General features: G+C 41.5%; 1 protein-coding gene across 1 annotated transcript in view; it reads right to left on the bottom strand.

Annotated features, from left to right (window-relative positions):
• The window catches only part of LOC134307533 (dynein axonemal heavy chain 8-like), a gene marked incomplete at both ends in the record, with an annotated part of 41,637 nt that extends 22,327 nt beyond the window's left edge, over window positions 1–19,310 (bottom strand). The window contains 24 exons of the mRNA XM_062990501.1: window positions 966–1,207; window positions 1,504–1,750; window positions 4,745–4,906; window positions 5,016–5,150; window positions 6,086–6,193; window positions 6,278–6,364; window positions 6,623–6,810; window positions 7,680–7,858; window positions 7,930–8,102; window positions 8,944–9,168; window positions 9,265–9,426; window positions 10,682–10,786; window positions 10,863–10,965; window positions 12,070–12,233; window positions 12,313–12,466; window positions 13,841–14,040; window positions 14,729–14,969; window positions 15,056–15,193; window positions 15,352–15,452; window positions 16,076–16,138; window positions 17,323–17,436; window positions 18,432–18,536; window positions 18,627–18,862; window positions 19,184–19,310. Of these exons, the coding sequence (XP_062846571.1) occupies window positions 966–1,207; window positions 1,504–1,750; window positions 4,745–4,906; window positions 5,016–5,150; window positions 6,086–6,193; window positions 6,278–6,364; window positions 6,623–6,810; window positions 7,680–7,858; window positions 7,930–8,102; window positions 8,944–9,168; window positions 9,265–9,426; window positions 10,682–10,786; window positions 10,863–10,965; window positions 12,070–12,233; window positions 12,313–12,466; window positions 13,841–14,040; window positions 14,729–14,969; window positions 15,056–15,193; window positions 15,352–15,452; window positions 16,076–16,138; window positions 17,323–17,436; window positions 18,432–18,536; window positions 18,627–18,862; window positions 19,184–19,310 (3,759 nt within the window). The remainder of the gene's footprint in view (window positions 1–965; window positions 1,208–1,503; window positions 1,751–4,744; window positions 4,907–5,015; window positions 5,151–6,085; window positions 6,194–6,277; window positions 6,365–6,622; window positions 6,811–7,679; window positions 7,859–7,929; window positions 8,103–8,943; window positions 9,169–9,264; window positions 9,427–10,681; window positions 10,787–10,862; window positions 10,966–12,069; window positions 12,234–12,312; window positions 12,467–13,840; window positions 14,041–14,728; window positions 14,970–15,055; window positions 15,194–15,351; window positions 15,453–16,075; window positions 16,139–17,322; window positions 17,437–18,431; window positions 18,537–18,626; window positions 18,863–19,183) is intronic.
• Window positions 19,311–19,592: the final 282 nt, after the last annotated feature.

Below are 19,592 nucleotides of genomic sequence, written 5' to 3'. Positions count from 1 at the left end.
CCTTATTTTACTAAGCAGATGATGAGAGTGAGACCTGTTAAGGAATCCTGTTACGGAAGAATAAATATTGTACATTTATATTTTTATTTAGTTTGACTGCACTGTAACCACCAAGGGAAAACGACACATCATGTTTTATTTTATTTGAGACTTTATTTCTACAGCAGCATGGTTGCATCTTTCCCTTTTTCTCCAAATCTAATCACATCCAATTCCCCAGTTATATCTCAGAATCAGAATCAGATTTATCGGATAAACACAAGGAATTTGGTTCTGGCTGATGGTATCTCTGTAGTATAAATATCTCATATAAATATCTGCTCTACTGCTGTAAATCTCGACCCTGACTGAGGAGCACAGTACCTAACACATGCCCCCTCCGACACATGTGTAGCAGCCACTTCTTTTCACCTGCATTAGGTGGGCAGGGATCAGTATGGCGTACTGAGAGTCACGCACTGCTCTCCGCTATTCACCATCTGTGTCATGCGGTGTCTCGACCAGCCAGCAGAGGCCGCTATTGCAGCAGTACATTTACATTTTCAGTATTTCACAGACACTTTTATCCAAAGCGACTTACAGTACTGTGACAGTATACAATCTAAGCAAATGAGGGTTAAGGGCCCTGGCAACCTGGCAGTGGTGGGGCTTGAACCAGCAACCTTCTGATTACTGGTCCAGTACCTAAACGCTAGGCTACAGCTGCCTGTAATGAGGAATCCCTTCAGCCCATTAGAACTTAAGATCATAAGATCCACTTTCCCACAGAATCCTTATTTTCTTCCTACTTCTTAATACTTGCCAGTGGGTGGATTAGCAGATCTAAATTCCCTCTAGGTTTGAGTCTGTCTGTCAATGTGGTATTTCTTCTTTGCATCTAGCTTTTTTCCTGGGTGGATCTGAATCCCCCTTGACCCTGATCAGGACTAAGCAGTAAGTGAGAGTTAGCAGTTATAAATGAGAACCTGCAGAATGGGTCTCCAGCTGAGAGCGGAGGAGCTCATGAACACCATGCCCACTCTGGAGACGGTAGCGGGAGAAGCATTGTCCATGTTGTGCACCTCAAACACCAGCTTACAGCTCGGGGACATAGGGATCCGGTCACCGTTCGCCAGGGTCAGAGTTTTGTTGTCGTCCAGCACCGAGTTCAGGTTCTCGATCCAGATGGCGTCTACTGGCCCATCCAGCACAATCCAGATGTTTTCTCCTGAATAAAGAATAAATACATGATGTGCAGTGTGCAGTGCTCATTCTGAGGGAGTGAAAACATTTACAAAGCCTAAAGATAATAATTGAATAATATTAATGTCATGTTTAATACATGAGCTGCAGTTATGTGTTTGTACTGGTTTATGCTGCTACTTCAAATACAGCAAAGAATCCTGGGGGTTTTAAAGCCTGAAGTTGTTAATTTTTCTCACTTCAGACCAGAACAATGGTTCACTCTGCCCTTCAAATGGCTGATAACTTTGGAAGAGTTTTTAAAACCCAGCTCATGCTCACCCTTTTTAGTTCTGAGAGTTTTCCTCCACAGGGTGGAGAAGATCCCGTCGGTCCAGTCGTTGGTAGCGGCGTCCAGACGGCCGAACATCTGGGGCGCGGTGATGGCTTTGGGGTTCATCCTCATCTCTCTGTGAGCAGCGCCGCACTCTGTCATGGCGCGCATGAGGATGTTAATGGCGGTCGTCTTTCCGGCTCCGCTCGGGCCGAGGGTCATCAGGCCGTGACGCACCCGCGACGCCTCGTATAACTGCCGGAAACATTTACAAAACGTAAACAGGTGATTATAGTGTAGTCATGATCATCGGTTCTGGTTTCACTGATGTAATGGAACTGACTGTGGGGTGAGTTAGATGCTTGTTATTAGTAGTTAATGCATATAGAGGCGGTATATTTATTTATGGGCGCTTGGGTGGCCACTATGCCAGGATCCAGGGTTCAAATCCCTAGTGGTGCACACAGACTTTACTGGCAATGTCTGGGGGTAAACAAGGCCCTGGCATCCTCACACACATATACACACACACACATATACAGTATATATATATATATATATATACTGTACATACACACATACATCCTCACACACATATACACACACACACACACATATACAGTATATATATATATATATATACTGTACATACACACATACACACACACATACATACACACATACATACACACACACATATACACACACACACATATACAGTATATATATATATATTAGGGCTGTCAAACGATTAAAATTTTTAATCGCGATTAATCTCAGAATTTCATATAGTTAATCGCGATTAATCGCATTAAAAAAAAATCTGTGTAAATGTTATAGAAAACAAGGATTTTTATGTGAAATGTTACAATTAAAATGGTGAACACATTTTATGCTAAATGTACTGATGTTAAAAACTGCTGGGACAAGAGAAAACTGTAAGGGAGTTTTATTCACTCACATACTAGGCAGTAAATGTCAGATTGTAGGTTAGAATTTCTCCATCAGCAAACATTGTAGATCAGCGGTGCTTTAGGTGGGATAAGGCGTAGTTATTGTATCAGACTTGTCTGTGGTTGTATCGTGACGATGGTTTGATGGACGTTTCTACACGAAGTGAGTGTGTTTTGACCCTTTGGGGCTTCCATAGTTCATGAACTAACGTGCTCGACTCAGCTTTCCGGTATTCGGTACAGAAGAAGAAGTTAATTAAGTGTAATAAAGTGTTCTGCTCCCGACAACTTGTGAATATAGCGTGTATTTATTTCTTTATTATGCAAGTGCATCACTACCACGATCGGTTACATTATGTTAACAAACCGCAAATGAACAACGGTGGCAAGTCCGACATTAAAACGTTTGTTCTACCAGTCAAGTCTCAACATGAACTAGAATTTGCGTTAATGGCACTAATTTTTTTAATCGCGTTAAATTGAGGTCGCGTTAATGCGTTATTATCGCGTTAACTTCGACAGCCCTAATATATATATATATATATATATACTGTACATACACACATACACACACACATACATACACACATACATCCTCACACACATATACACACACACACATACACACATACATCCTCACATACATCCTCACACACATATACACACACACACATATACAGTATATATATATATATATATATACTGTACATACACACATACATACACACACACATACATCCTCACACACATACACACATACATCCTCACACACATATACACACACACACATATACAGTATATATATATATATATATATACTGTACATACACACATACATACACACACACATACATACACACACACATACACACACAGACACACATATACAGTATATATATATATATATATATATACTGTACATACACACATACATACACACACACATACACACATACATACACACACACATACATACACACACACATACACACACAGACACACATATACAGTATATATATATATATATATATATATATATACTGTACATACACACACACATACACACATACATCCTCACACACATACACACATACATCCTCACACACATATACACACACACACATATACAGTATATATATATATATATATATATATATACTGTACATACACACATACATACACACACACATACATACACACACACATACACACACAGACACACATATACAGTATATATATATATATATATATATATATATATATACTGTACATACACACATACATACACACACACATACATACACACACACATACACACACAGACACACATATACAGTATATATATATATATATATATATATATATATATATATACTGTACATACACACATACATACACACACACATACACACATACATCCTCACACACATATACACACACACACATATACAGTATATATATATATATATATATATATATATATATACTGTACATACACACATACATACACACACACATACATACACACACACATACACACACAGACACACATATACAGTATATATATATATATATATATATATATATACTGTACATACACACACACATACACACATACATACACACACACATACACACATATACAGTATATATATATATATATACTGTACATACACACATACATACACACACACATACACACATACATACACACACACATACACACACATACACACATATACAGTATATATATATATATATATATACTGTACATACACACATACATACACACACACATACACACACATACACACATATACAGTATATATATATATATATATATACTGTACATACACACATACATACACACACACATACACACATACATACACACACACATACACACACAGACACACATATACAGTATATATATATATATATATATATACTGTACATACACACACACATACACACATACATACACACACACATACACACATATACAGTATATATATATATATATACTGTACATACACACATACATACACACACACATACACACATACATACACACACACATACACACACATACACACATATACAGTATATATATATATATATATATATACTGTACATACACACATACATACACACACACATACACACACATACACACATATACAGTATATATATATATATATATATACTGTACATACACACATACATACACACACACATACACACATACATACACACACACATACACACACAGACACACATGTTCAGGTGAGTTTACCTGTATGAGCTTGAGGTTCCACGGCGGGTGATTAACGATTCCTGCTTGTTGCACTTGTGTGGCGACTGCAGCCTGCAGCTCAGCGTAGGTGCTGTTATCCAGCTGAATCCCAGGAAACAGGTCACTGATCAGACTGAGAAACAGAGGCTCGTCTTCATCCACCTGTAGCAGCACAAGCAGGGTGCATGAAGATCCCCAAAACCAGGAGCACAACGTGGGTCCTTTCCGTGGCGTCATTTAGTACTGATACTGCAATGGTTACGGTTCTCACCAGTTTGGAGAGGTTCATGTCACGCAGAACCCTCATCACGATGCTGGACTCAGAGTCTGAGGGTCGAGCCCGTTTCTCAGCTCCCAGAGTCCTCAAAACCGACAGAATGTTCCTCAACCCAAAATCATAGTGAACCTACAGAGAGAGAAGAGTTTATACATGAATATTCTGATTTACATTCTTAACAACAAGTGAACAGAATTATATACAATCCAGTATGAAAAAAAAAAATCCTTATTTATATTCTGTAACTGTTCACTGATCAACTCTAACTGACCAGATTTATTTGATCTTCTGGCTGCTCCATATTCGTGGTCACCACAGCAGATCTGGTGTGTGTACAGTCTTTACACTGGATGCCTTTTTTTATTTTATCTTGGCTTGGGACCGGCAGTGAATGCACCCTGACGAGTGCACCTCTCAATGGCTAGGCTGTTCAGCCCCCAATTCCAAATCCCCCAAGGCATAGCCAATTATATCTGTATCTGGATGCCCGACCGGCCGATAGCACCAAGGATCTCAGTGTTAGTGGCTCAGCGCAATTTACCACGAATGCTTTAATCACTTTTATCATTATTGTTTCTTTTTTATTATTTACCACTTTATCCTTTATCCAGGTCAGGGTCACGGTGGGTCCACTTTTTTAGGAGTCACTGGGCGCAATGCAGAAACACACCCTGGTCAGAAACGAACCCTCGGCCACCTTTAGCTTTGAGACATGGTCAATCATGTCTGTATGTAGACGTCCAACAGCAGCGCCGATTTAAACCCTGGATCCCAGCGGTAGTACGCTACGCCCGCGGAATTTACCCCTGCACCACCTGAGCGCCCATTTTGTTATTAATTATAATACAAACTGTATGAAAATATGTTTGATTTAACTACAAGCAAGCATTCAACATCTGAATTTGATCTCACAGATACACCACTGATCAATAATGAAACTGGATGAACTGCACATGCTCAGTACACTGCTGAGTCAGGAAGGCTGCGCGTTCCATCCACCTTTAATAATTAGGATGGGTGTTTCCATACTTTTGGCCATTTGGTGTGTGTTTGCTGACATGTACCTGCTTCGTGAGCTGCTCCTCACACAGTTTATAAAGCACAAAGAACTTCTGAGCCAGTATAACGTTCTCGATGAAACCACAGCTGGCCAGTTTGACTCTCATGATGATCTGAAACACAGAGGGTTCGCTTAGCTGAGCTTCTACAGAAGGGAAATGAGTTCACGTACCAGTACCAGTGTATAAAAACCTCACCTGTCTGTCAGGAACCATCATAGAAACGGTCCTGAACTGCACCTTTAGATTTTCGGGCAGTTCCTGGCGACCGGCGTAGCCCGGGTTCTATAACAAGACACATTAGTTTAAAGTAAAGGACGCCTTTAATCCTGCCCGTGTCATTCACTGTGTTTCTTATATTACTGTTCTTACATGACTGAAATGTCAATGTTGTGTTGAATGTATTTGGGCAAGATGTTGATGACACAACGTTCACTTACTCCATGTCCATTTTTATCTAATGATTGGCTTTTTATACCAAACAATCAAAGGTGCTAAAATATGGACCACACGTGTATATTTGAACATCTGTAAATACGTTACCATGGTAATAAAGAGTCCGAATTCGGGGTTCAGATCCACACAGTCTCCGTCGGTGAAGAGGAACTGAGCTTTGCGCTCTTTGCGAGCGCTCAGGACGATGTGGATCTGCTGTGCAGCGACCGACAGCACGGGCAGGTCGATCCTGTTAAACTCATCGAAGCATCCCCAGGACCCAGACTGAGCCAGACCTAACAGAAAGTCCTTTATTAGAGTGGATATACGTGATCGTTTTATCCTCAGTACCATTCTGAATAAAATCTGGACTGATGGCACACTCAGATACGTCTCTTTAATACAGACTTATTCTGCTGTTACACACTATATGGTCAAAAAGTGTGGACACCCCTCCTAATCATTACGTTTACATGTTTCTCTATACACAATACTAAGAGTGGTAAAAATGCTATATGCTATAATGTTATGCTATAAACATTTAGACAACATTCTGGGGAAGGTCCCTTCCTGTTCCAGTATGACTATTCTTCTGTGAACTATGCACAAAGGTTAAAGTCTCTGGTGTGGAAGAATTCAAGTATCATGTAAATCAGAGTTTTTCAAACTTTTTTTTAAACGTCTCACATGTTCTCTATGTCATGATTTTTACAGCAAGCCAGGCCACACAAACAATGCATTAAAACAAAACACAAAACAAATAATACTTCATTAATAAAAATGGTAGCAATCTGGTCCCACTGTGGTTTACGAGATGTAACGTAAAGCCTTCACAAGGGGGCGTTTATGTACAAGTTAATTTCTGTTAATCTTTTCTCTGCAACCCATTTTTTTTGGCTCCCCCGATGTAGAACACCCTGAGCTCAATCTCACTGAACACAAGTGAGCAAAAACTGGAATGTTGATTGTAAGCCAGGTCTTTTCACCCAACATTTACCTACATGGACACAAATTTCCACATGCACACTACCAAAATCGTATAGAAAGGCAAGTCCATATTAAATCTAATGAGTTTGGAACGGGTAACCAATACGCTCAGGGTCAGGTGTCCACATACTTGTTGACCTATAGTGTAGCGCCGTGTTGACTGACTAAATAAAATCACCTTTATAAATCCTGCCCAGTCCTCTGAAGTCCATCTGGTCGGAGCAGTTAAAGACCACGACGTACTTCCCCAGGCAGCGGCCCATGTCTTTGGTGGTTTCGGTTTTGCCCGTCCCAGCCGGACCAGCAGGAGCTCCGCCCATACTCATACCTAACGCCTGAGCTAAGGTAATGTAACACCTGGGAGAAAAACATTATTGTTATTTCTATTGAATGTACACGAGGACCTCCTAAAGGACGAGTAGAAGCACCTGTCTGTAAGAGGAGTGATGACCAGCCTGTCCGTGCAGCCTAAAAACTCGTTCTGATAGATGAAGTCGACGTCCGTGATCGACACTGCGACGTGATCCTGATCCTCCCGGAAATAAAATCTGCTCTGCTTCAGCCATTCAAAGTCACCGAGGGACCTGATGTTCATTTTCACCTAACAAGCACAGGGCTACGGTTAATTCTATTCCTGATACAGACTACAACTGCGCTTTAACCTTGTATTTATTAGTATATAAAATAATAACACGCTGGTAAGGATTTACTGACGCTAGACAAAGTAAACATTCATGTTTGTATGGAATATAAAATGGGTGGGTAAAAAAGTGTGATGCTTTTTTGAACAGATAACATCACAGAGAGGAAAGAGATTTATTTCATCGTAAACTACGTGTGTGTGTGTGTGGTGTGTGCACACAACCCAAAATTCCTTATAATGGTCCTAACAACAACTGGCCGGTCAGAAAATGATCCAGAAGGAAGATCTGAGCCACCGTTTGTTCCGCACTGCTCGGTTGGGTGGAAAATCTTCTTATACACAGAAAAATTCATGAACGGATTTCAATGCTTGATATAAAACTCAAAGTAACATGTCTAGATGATTAAATGTTTTCAAAACATCTTCTGACTCCATTTTTACCTTTTTTGCCCAAGACTGTACAACAAAAATATAAAAAATGATGATAAACAATGATGTTAATTTAATAACTCTCTTTTTATAAGCCAGAATATAAAGATATAAAGATAAAATGAAAGGACTGGGTGCTCGGGTGGTGCAGAGGTCTATCACACTCATGCTGAGATCCAGATTCGAACCTCAGCGGTGCGAGGCGTCTACACAGATATAATTAGCTATGTCTAAGGAGTGTGGGGATAGCTGAAGTCCTGAGATGGGTGGGTTCCGGTGAAAGCGAGCCCACAGCGACCCTGACCAGGATAAAGATGCTGATAAACATGCCATAAAAGGAATCACGTGATTACAGAAGTCATATTCTTACCAAATCATTAAAAATGTCTCTCTGATGGACGTGGATTGTAACCAGCGTCTCAAACTTAACACGCTCGAACTTGGACAAGTCGTGAGTCGTCTGTGCTATCAGCGTGTTCAGCAGATCCAGAAACTTCTGGTTTGTCACAGACATGACCCTCTTGTCCTTCTTGGCATTCTGCAGTGCCTCCTCTGAGTCTCGAGTCCAGAGCATCTGAATGCCCAGCAGGCCCACCTGAAGGAGAGGAACATCACCGGTGCATGTATTTTTAAGGCTGTGCTATATGTTATACGCATTGTTATGATACGCACGCTCTGAGCTGTTGCGTACCTGAGCTTGGACCTGGTTAAGGAAGGTGAGGAGCTGGAAGTCGGGCTCATTAATCTGCAGCTGAGCTGCTTTTATGACTGAGTGCAGTGAGGCTTGCTGTTGCACCAGTAACTCTCCCAACCAGAGTTCCACAGGACCGCGCGCCATTACTGGTTTGTCCAGCTGGTAAACACACACAGCACATCAGAGCAGCTCCATCCAAATCAATTATCATAATCAACACAGAAATAAAAACTTTATTACTGGTTCTTCCTCTTAGTGAGTAGGATGTATATATAATGTATATATAAAATACCACACCACTAGAGGTGCACTGTTTATCTCTATCATCAATTTATTTCATTAACTCACAGGTTGCGAGAGTCTTTACTTCAGATCGTTCATTAAAAAATGTCATAACATAACATCAAATAAGGTAAGAGGCAACTGGATCTACACTGTATGGCCAAAAGTATGTGGACACCTGACCATGAGCTTGCAAAACGCCTCACTAAGGGCAGCTGTAGCCTAGTGGTTAAGGTACTGGACCAGTTACCAAATGGTCACTGGTTTAAGCCCTACCACCGCCAGGTTGGCACTGTTGAGCAAGGCCCTAACCCCTAATTGCTTAGACAATACACTGTCTAAAATAAAGTGACTTTTTCAGGTAGAACAGTCGCTTTACTAAGAAGCTTCTAGGGTTAGACTTTGTGGTATGTCTATGGGAATTTGTGTCCATTCAGTAGTACAGATGATGGCAGCATGTGAAGTTTCATTAAATTGAGCTTTTCTTCATGTAGGGGGACAGTCATGCTGGAACAGGAACAGGAAAGAGAAGTCCCTAAACTGTTGCTGCAAAGTTGAATTCATGACTTCTTGTATAATTGATTTATTACACATGTTATAGATTGTTGTGCCTAAAACACATTAATTAAAAGATTAGAAGGGGCGTCCCAATACTTTTGTCTATATAGTGTTTTTAACACAACAATAAAATAGAATAGAATGCCTTTATTTGTCATATATACATATACACACGTACAGAACGACTAAATTCTTTCTTCGCATATCACGGCTTGTTTCGGAAGCTTGGGTCAAAGCTGGGGTCAGCCATCGTACAGCGCCCCTAGAGCTGAGAGGGTTAAGGGCCTTGCTCAAGGGCCCAACAGTGGCTGCATGGCAGAGCCGGGATTCGAACTCTCAAGCTTTCAGTTGACAGCTTAAAACTCCACCCACTAGGCTCCCACTGTCCCAGCCTCACCTACCGTTGCCCTTTATAATCCTGGCTGATCACTAACTACGACTGATCTCTATTTGACGTGATAAGATGAAGGATTTTGGAAACATCACCCACCCCTACTTCTCATCTGTACTCTGTTCCCCTGTGTGTGTGGAAATAAATACAACCGCACACTTCTGAGCTCCAGCTGATACGTACGGGTACTTTCTCGCCCTCCTGAGAGATCACCGCCAAAATCTTGTCGTAGTCCTTGACATGAAACTCCACCTCACTGACGTTGTCGAACACTCCCAGGAGATGAGCCTGCAATCACGAGTGCAAAGATGGTTATGAAGCTGGACTGACGTGGAGAGCGTTTATACTGGTGCGCCGCTCGTACCTGGATGGTGTGAGAGTCACTGGCTTGTCCGAGGATTTCCAGTAAAGCAGGATCGGACACAAAGAAAAAGCGGGGGAACTGCAGTCGTTTCTTTTCCAGGTAGCTGTACAGAAACAGGTGAAGCCTGATGATGCAGATGTTTTGAGACAGCTGCTGTCACATGTGCTTAGATAAAGCCTCACTAATGCACGGTAATAATACAGGGTTTTGGGATGAGGGATGTGTGGACAGTGAGGAAAATAATAATGTGAGTGTTTTTGTTTGTTTGTTAGCATCAAATCAGTGATTTGCTGACATTTTCTACATTCAATTAAATAAATAAATTAATTAATTAAAAAATAAATAGGACATTTGCTTTGAATTGTATGTCCAGGTTTAGTTAGTTAGCACTGATCTAGTGATTTATCATGTAAAAGACATGGCTCACACTGTGTTCATGCCTACACAGATGCATGCTATATGGCCAAAAGTATTTGGACCGTGAGCGTGTTAGACATCCTATTTACATTTTCAGCATTTAGCAGACGACTTCATCCAAAGCGACTTACAGTACAGTCTACAGTCTGAGCAATTGAGGTTTAAGGGCCTCGCTCAAGGGCCCAACAGCAGCACCCTGGCAGTGGTGGGGCTTGAACCAGCGATCTTCTGGTTACTAGTCCAGTACCCTAAGCGCCAGGCTACGGCTTGCCCTATCTAGTGACCTCTGTGTGATATTTTAGCTCGAACAACAGCCTCTGTTCTGAAGTATGGGAATTTGTGCCCACTCAGTGATAAGAGCATTAGTACGACTGGGCATCGATGTTAATGTTCTGGTTCATCCCAGAGCTGTTGAGTGGGGCTGAGGTCAGAGCTCTGTGCAGGACACTGGAGCTTCTTTGCGCAGTCATGCTGGAACAGAAAGGACCTTCCCTAAACTGCTGCTGCACAGTATTATAGTTTTATATCATGAATTTCAGCGGTTGTGTCTGAAACATGTGAATCATTTGAATAATAAGAAGGGGTGAAACCAGAGTTCTGCAGACCTAGGTTTGATCCGTGCCTTTGGTCAATGGGCAATATATAAGCTGGTTCAAGCTACACCACTGCCACTTGTTGCTTGATATACATCCACCATGAGAAGTTTTGTATGTTCTTCGCTTGTCCATATGGGTTTTCTTCTGCCCTGAAATAGATCGACACCCTGTACAGTGTGGGGCTGTGTTCATACCCTGTGAGAGATTTCTGGCAGAGTTCAAGCTGCTCCTGCAGGTGAGGTAGAAGCTGGCTCATGGTCTCATCTCCCACGCAGCACTGCACCACACTGGGGATCTCATGGGCTCTCTGCATGATCTTTATCCATAATTTATCGATGTTCTGGAAGCGCTTCGCTTCCTACAAGGTAATAATACGTAAATGAAGCAGTTCATGATTACAGGTGAGTAAACATACAGGCTGCAGATTAATGATGTACCTGTGGAAGCTGCTTGGCAATGTCTCCACCCACAAACACGGCCTCCAGGTACACCCACAGGTTCTGAACAAGCAGCCACTGCTCGATGATGTCTGATGATGTGGAGAGCTTAAAAACCCAGTTCTGGATGTCTTTCTTAAAAGGAGTGTTGTATCTATGTACAGAGAAATCAAACAGAGATTACCAGTCGCTGCCACATCTATTCACCTGCCAGTGGCTGAGTCTCATATAGTGCTGCCACGCTAAGCAAATCATGAGCAACGCTAGTGCAGGTGCTTCGGCCAGACAACGAAGGGCACAACCGTACAGCTGCAATGAAACCTAATGTGCCTGTTGGTTGCCCAGCCAGGTTGGTAGCACCACTGCCTGGGATTGAAACAAACTGGTTCGATCGATTACAGCTGTGAGTGTTGGGTTGTGTCCCTTCCTTAAAAAGAGTTTTTTACTAGTCAAGTAAAGTCACATTTATTTATATAGCGCTTTTTACAATAAACATTGTCTCAAAGCAACTTTACAAAGTCCGGGACCAACAGATCAAAAACCCCTATTGAGCAAGCCGAGGGCCACAGTGGCAAGGAAACCTCCCTTAAAAATACAGGAAGGAACCTTGAGAGGAACCAGACTCAGCAGGGACCCCCGTCCTCTTTGGGTGGCCTGGAGGATACTTTAAATAAATAGAATTTACACAAATCGTACAAACACAAAATTAAATTGAACTACACAGTTTCATTTCATTTTTACCATTGCTTTATCCTGGTCAGGGTCTTGGTGGGTCCTGGAAATATCAGGCGCAATGCAGTAACACACCCCCGACAGGACGACGATCCATTGCAGGGTCCTGGCTACCCCCCACCTCAGGCATAGCCAATCATGCCTGTATGTAGACGCTGAACTGACCGATAGCACTGAACCCTGGATGCCAGTGGTAGTAAGCGAGCATTATTTACCATACTTTATTTACCATCATTTATTTGATAATTTCCTTATTTTTTATTTTATTCTACTCTATTTTCATTTACTGTATTTACTCTACTTACACTGTACTGGAGCTGCTGTAACACTCGAATTTCCCCCATGGGGATCAATAAAGGAATCTTATCTTATCTTATTTACCCATGTGCCACCCACACAGAGCGCCCACTACACAGTTAAATAAACTTTAGTTTGATTAATTAAGTTCAATGAAATACTAAACTAATTTACCCTATAATGAATCTGTAGAATCATCAGAATTATGACTTGCACCCCTCAATCTACCAAAATTACCATAACAAAGAAAGTTTTATGTGCATTATGACTATGCTCCAGTGTTTAAACAGACAGAAGTCATCACTGTTTTATTTGTTTAAGCTTGCTAAGCTTACTGAACCCCTATACATCCGTATAAAGGAGAATAGTCTCTATATTTAAACTTCATCAAAGCAATGGTCAAAGCAATACCAAAAAATCTACAAAGTGCTAGTCTAGACTGTTATTTCTAATGAGAACATCAGTGTGTGAGACATGAACAGAACCTGATGAAACTTACCTGTTGCTTAGAAGTGATCCAAGCACCATCAGACTGTCCTCCATGGCAGTGATGATTTCTGCCGTCTCAGCTCCTTTAAGCATCAGCTCTCCTCTGCCTTTAAAAGCCATAAATGTGAGCAACTGACTGTACCATAAATCAACCACCTGTGCCAGCTTGGCCTCGATATCCTTCTCCTTTACTGCTGAGATGCAGATGTCCTAGTGTGAGGAGAAAAGTAAGGTCATCATTATAACACAAGTCTCTTTCAAACCCTGGTTAGACTAAGCATGACTTTAGCACAGGGATAGCTTAAATGAACCCAAAACAATGTATGTCATCTAAAGAGCAAAAGACACCAGTATCTACATACACTGACCAGGCATAACATTATGATCGCTGACAGGTGAAGAGAATAACACTGATTATCTCTTCATTATGGCACCTGTTAGTGGGGGGGGGGGGGGGGGGGGGGGTGTATTAGGCAGCAGGTGAAAATTTTATCCTGAAAGTTGATATAAAAAAAAAAACGGGCGAGCGTGAGGATCTGAGGGAATTTGACAAAAGCCAAATTGTGATGGCTAGACAACTGGGTCAGAGCATCTCCAAAACTGCAGCTCTTGTGGGGTGTTCCCGTTCTGCAGTGGTCAGGAACAGTGGTAAACCGGCGACAGGGTCATGGGTGGCCAAGGCTCATTGATGCACGTGTGGTCGGATCCAACAGACGAGCTCCTGTAGCTGAAACTGCTGAAGAGGTTCATGCTGGTTCTGATAGAAAGGTGTCAGAATACACAGAGCATCACGGGTTGTTGTGTATGGGGCAGCAGAAGGGGGGCCAATATTAGAAAGGCGGTCATAATGTTATGACTGATCAGTGTCTACATACACAGAGCCTCAGTGTAGCATTACCTCTATGTCTTCTTTGTGTTTCAGCAGTGGGGCCTCCATTATGTTTTGAAGGCAGAACGTGTCCGAATCCACGTGAAACTTGTGCTGCGTCAGGTCAGCGATGCGTTCCCAGTGTCTCTGCTTCATCGCTCTGTGAGCCATCATCTCCAGGAGAGGGCACGACTCGCTGAAGTCATCGATCCTTTTCTTCAGATCTAAAAACGCCTGCCAGTCTCTCAGTCCTTTGGGGAGCTTTCGGCATCTGAGTACAATTCAAAACACACAGGAGTTCTTACAGTTCTGAGAGGAGCTGCTGCTGTAACACTGTGCAAGAGTCGCGACGGTTACCTGGTTTGGAATTCTGAAAGCTCCGTGTTGATCTTTTCAATATCCACTTCGGTCCAGAGGATTTCGTAATAGCCGCTGATCTTATTCATAACCGCATCGTAGAGGCCGTACAGCTTCTGAAGAAGCCCGAGCTCTTTCCTAGTTTCAATAACATAAGAGAGAGGAACACCATTATAATAGAATAGAAAAGTGACACGGGAATAATACAGAATTGTATGCATGTTTTAGGCCAATCAGCAGTGAGCATCATCATGTTTCTGGAGAGTGTTTACCAGACAGTGACAGACTGTAATTACCGAGCTTTCTGTAGAACATCATATTCAGTGACGGGCAGGCCGAACAACTGTTCTCCAGAAGAATATGTGGTGAACTTCCTCCACAGGTTATCAAACCCAGTCTGAGATCAATATCAGAGCACGTTTAAGGTGGAATAAAATTATATTTAATATAAAATGGTTAGATGTACAGTCGGCATTAGTCTGGCTGATTTATATATATATAATATTTTGTTTATGCATTTTCTCCCTTTTTCCCCCCTTTTAGCGCGTACGATTGCCCGATTGTGTCACGCTTCCTCTCCACCAATGCTGACCCCCGCTCTGACTGAGGAGAAAGAAGCTACCACACGCCCCCTCCGACAAGCGGGCAGCAGCGGTATGCATCTTAACACCTACACTTTGACGAGTGCAATGCGGATCAGCACTGTGTACGGAGAGACACACCCTGACAGTACTCTTTTCCCATCTCTGTGCAGGTGCCATCAATTAGCCAGCAGAGGTCGTAATTGCATCAGTTATGAGAGAGAGTCCCTATCCGGCTTAATCCCACCTGAGTTATATTCCTAAGTATTGATTACAGTAAGTTTTTGAAACAGTTATAATACATTTGCTTTTGAGTGCATGTCTGGGACCACCTAATGTCACATGAATAATATTTATAAGTATAAACGAGCCGAGGTGTGAGAGATTTATATAGAAAGAATAATGAATAAAAGCATTTTGAATTCTGCATCTGTCATACCTGGAAGATTTGAAGTCTGATGCTGGCCTCCTCAGGTGAAATGCCTGAAACATTCGGGCCTTCCTGATATCAGACAGACAAGGAACCATATATGAATCGCTAAGTGTCATACAACAGGTTATTAAAGCAATAAGCCACGAGAGGCCGTACGTTACTGTGATTTTAGCACGGGGATGACGTTTTTGGTACGACGCGAAGCGGAGTGGCTTATTGCTTTTATAAAACGGCGGTCAACATAAAATATAATAAATGATGTGAGGCGGTCATAGGTGTGAGTTTATCGGGGATTTTACAACGGCTTCGAACGCGGCTCAGCCAATCAGATTTTAGGACCGGAACTATCCGTTTTATAATAATATTCTTATGATCGGCTTTCTTCTATTTATTCTAATCTAATGTGATTCTCACACACTTTGGTCGGTTAATATCACTGGTTCAGTTTTAAATTCACAAAACCATACCAAAGCCACAGCCTAAAGTGACTCGAGGACAAAAAAGCTTATATGAGAGCAGAAACACTGAGAACACAGAGACAGACACAAGCACAAACAAAACAAAAACGTCTGGGCAGCTCCGCCAGCAAGTGTAACTCAGACGATCACTGCAGGAACCAGACAGGGGAAGTGAGAAAACCATCAGCAGCAAACAACCAGAAAGATGACATGCCACACAAGGACAAAACTCAAACCAGACAATTATCTGTACATAGTTGCTGCTTGTTCAGATCTTTGGCTAGTTAATTTAACCTGTCTGTTTTTTTGTCCAGATATTTTTTTTATTATGGCCGGGTGGTGTTTAAACTTTAGTTTGTCTTTATTTTAACAATGACTAGTGACAAATACAAAAGCAGAAACATCAGAGGTGACAAAACATATTCACTTAATAATGTTTATTATTCTTATATTTGCTCCTTTAATAGATTAATTGTGTAGGTATAATTACTTTGTAATTGAAGCTGCTTGCTTATATACAGAAGAATTAACTTTTAAATACATTTCAATAGTTCTTAAATAAATATGTACTTGTTTTATTTGCACATCATGCTTAAAGAAAGTGTTTCAGTTTATCTGCTAGTCAGTGTCTCATTGTCTGCTGTTTACTTCAAACAAAAAATAAGATGATTTATTTAGTCAATTGCATTATTCTATTCCCGAACTCACTTAAATCCCTGCACCCTTACAATTAGATGGACTCGGGTCTGAAACAAAAGTGTCAGTGTGGCCCTCAGGAATGAGTTGATTGCTCACCGTTTCATACTTCTGGCCGAAAGTCATCAAGTCATTCTGAAACGTGCCGACTGATTCCAGGAGATTCTCTTTCAACTTGGGCTGCGCACTGACCAGTTCATGCTGGACTGCTCTCTGTGTAGGGGTTTTATATAAAAAACACATTAGACTTCATCTAAATGCTGTCCCTTCGTCTCCCACATGTTTCATTAAAACACCAGAATATGTAACATGGTTTTAGAAAGAACAGAGGACTCGATTTCAAAGCAACGCTTTAAATGGTCTATAAGGAGTTTGGTATGTTTTCCACAAACATATCTCATGCAAGTAAATGAGAGGGTAAGGTAGTCAGGGATGCCTGGTGATGCACTGGCACACTGTTTAGATGTATTTCCTGGGTAATACTATACTACTGGGTATAACTATACACTGGCAAGGCATAACATTATGACCACTATCAGGTGAAGAGAATAACACTGATTATCTCTTCATCACAACACCTGTTGGGGGGGGGGGCATATTAGGCAGCAAGTGAATGTTTTATCCTCGAAGGTTACATTTCAGGGCCAAATTGTGATGGCTAGACGACTGGGTCGGAGCATCTCCAAAACCGCAGCTGTTGTGGGGTGTTACCGGTCTGCAGTGGTCAGGAACAGTGGTAAACCCGGCGTCAGGGTCATGGGCGGCCAAGGCTCATTGATGCACGTGTGGAGCGAAGGCTGGCCCGTGTGGTCCGATCCAACAGACGAGCTACTGTAGCTCAAACTGCCGAAGAAGTTCATGCCGGTTCTGATAGAAAGGTGTCAGAGTCGACGGGTCAGGGCTGTTTTGGCAGCAAAAGGGGGACCAACACAGTATTAGGAAGGTGGTCATAATGTTACGCCTCATCGGTGTATATATTTCATATAAGCTGGACTGCAGTTAATAACACACTACTAAACACATTACTTAGACCTAGGGCATCACCAGCAGTGTTTTCACTGCTTTCCAGAGCCACGGTGACCCTGACCAGAATGGATAAATGATTGAATAAATGTTTAAATGAAGGAAGAATCAGCCATGAATCATCTGTGATGGATCTTTCATAAAGACAGACACTGTGGAATCTGAGTTGAGAATGAGGAACGTACCTCTTTGGACTGCAGTTTAGCAAAAGAGTATCTTAGTGTATCCACACCCTCGGCCTCCTCCTTCGTCACTTCCACTTCAAACTTGTTTAGTATAGAATAGGCTTCCTAAAAACATCACTAATCAATTTCATGTCTAAAATAAACCATAGATTAGTAAGATAAGGATTAGAAATATGGCTTATCATTATGTCGGACCTCGATGGGCCCCATGGTCATGTCCATTATAATTTCTGAGTCCCGGATATTGGACAGGGCTTCCATAGCGAATCTCACGTCGTCCAGGTCAGCTATAGGGCGTGAGAGTTTTTTTTGCTGCTCACTAATGAAAGCGATCATGTCCATCAGCTTCTTCTTGTATTCCTTTTGTACGTACTTGCACAGCATCAGTTTCCAGGCTTTCGCTTCCACACTCAGGGACATCTTCAGTGGAGCTACAGACATCACCAACACAAACAACAAGCATGTGAATAAATGAAGCAACACTGTAAAATTCTGTAGGATTTAAGGTTATGACTTCAGAGTCTGAGCTGAACCAGCCGTATGCACAGAAGACGTGGAATAGGCGTACCTGGCACATCCCAACCCTAACTTCAATCCACCTATTTTTTCAATATTTAACAGTGCAATATAATTATATTAAACAAAACCAGTGATGCACTGCAGCTTTGATGACATTAATGTGCCATTTTTCACACATAACACATAAAAACCTCAACTGTAATAGCTAATGTGAATATTTGGTATTATTTTACCTGTTGACAATTCCATTCCACCTAAAACGACGATGGGCGTGATGTCCGCGATCTCCTGTTCAACCGTTTCATAGTGTAAAATTTGCTCCTTTATCAGGTATAGGTCGGGGTTGCTACTGATGAATTCCTGACAGAAAACACAAACATGCGTTTATGATTTCATATTAAACAAATGTACACTGTTATAGTGATGTCTTTAAAATGTGATTCTTCAAAATTTGGGTGTTTATTCCACTTATAATCACCATTTACAAACTATTTTCAATCCTCCTTAACAATGTAAAAAACTCCAGCAGAATATCACATTCTATCTGTAACAAGTCCATCTACTGGGAGCTATAATATGGCTAACAGAGGGGGCATGAAGGCGCAGATCAACAGCAGTCACCCGTCACTCCAGTAGGAAGTG

Source organism: Trichomycterus rosablanca, unplaced genomic scaffold (assembly GCF_030014385.1).
Source record: "Trichomycterus rosablanca isolate fTriRos1 unplaced genomic scaffold, fTriRos1.hap1 scaffold_294, whole genome shotgun sequence".
In the NCBI taxonomy this organism is placed as follows: domain Eukaryota; kingdom Metazoa; phylum Chordata; class Actinopteri; order Siluriformes; family Trichomycteridae; genus Trichomycterus; species Trichomycterus rosablanca.
Note: the sequence above shows the minus strand (reverse complement) of the source record. Positions and strands in the feature narration are given on the sequence as shown.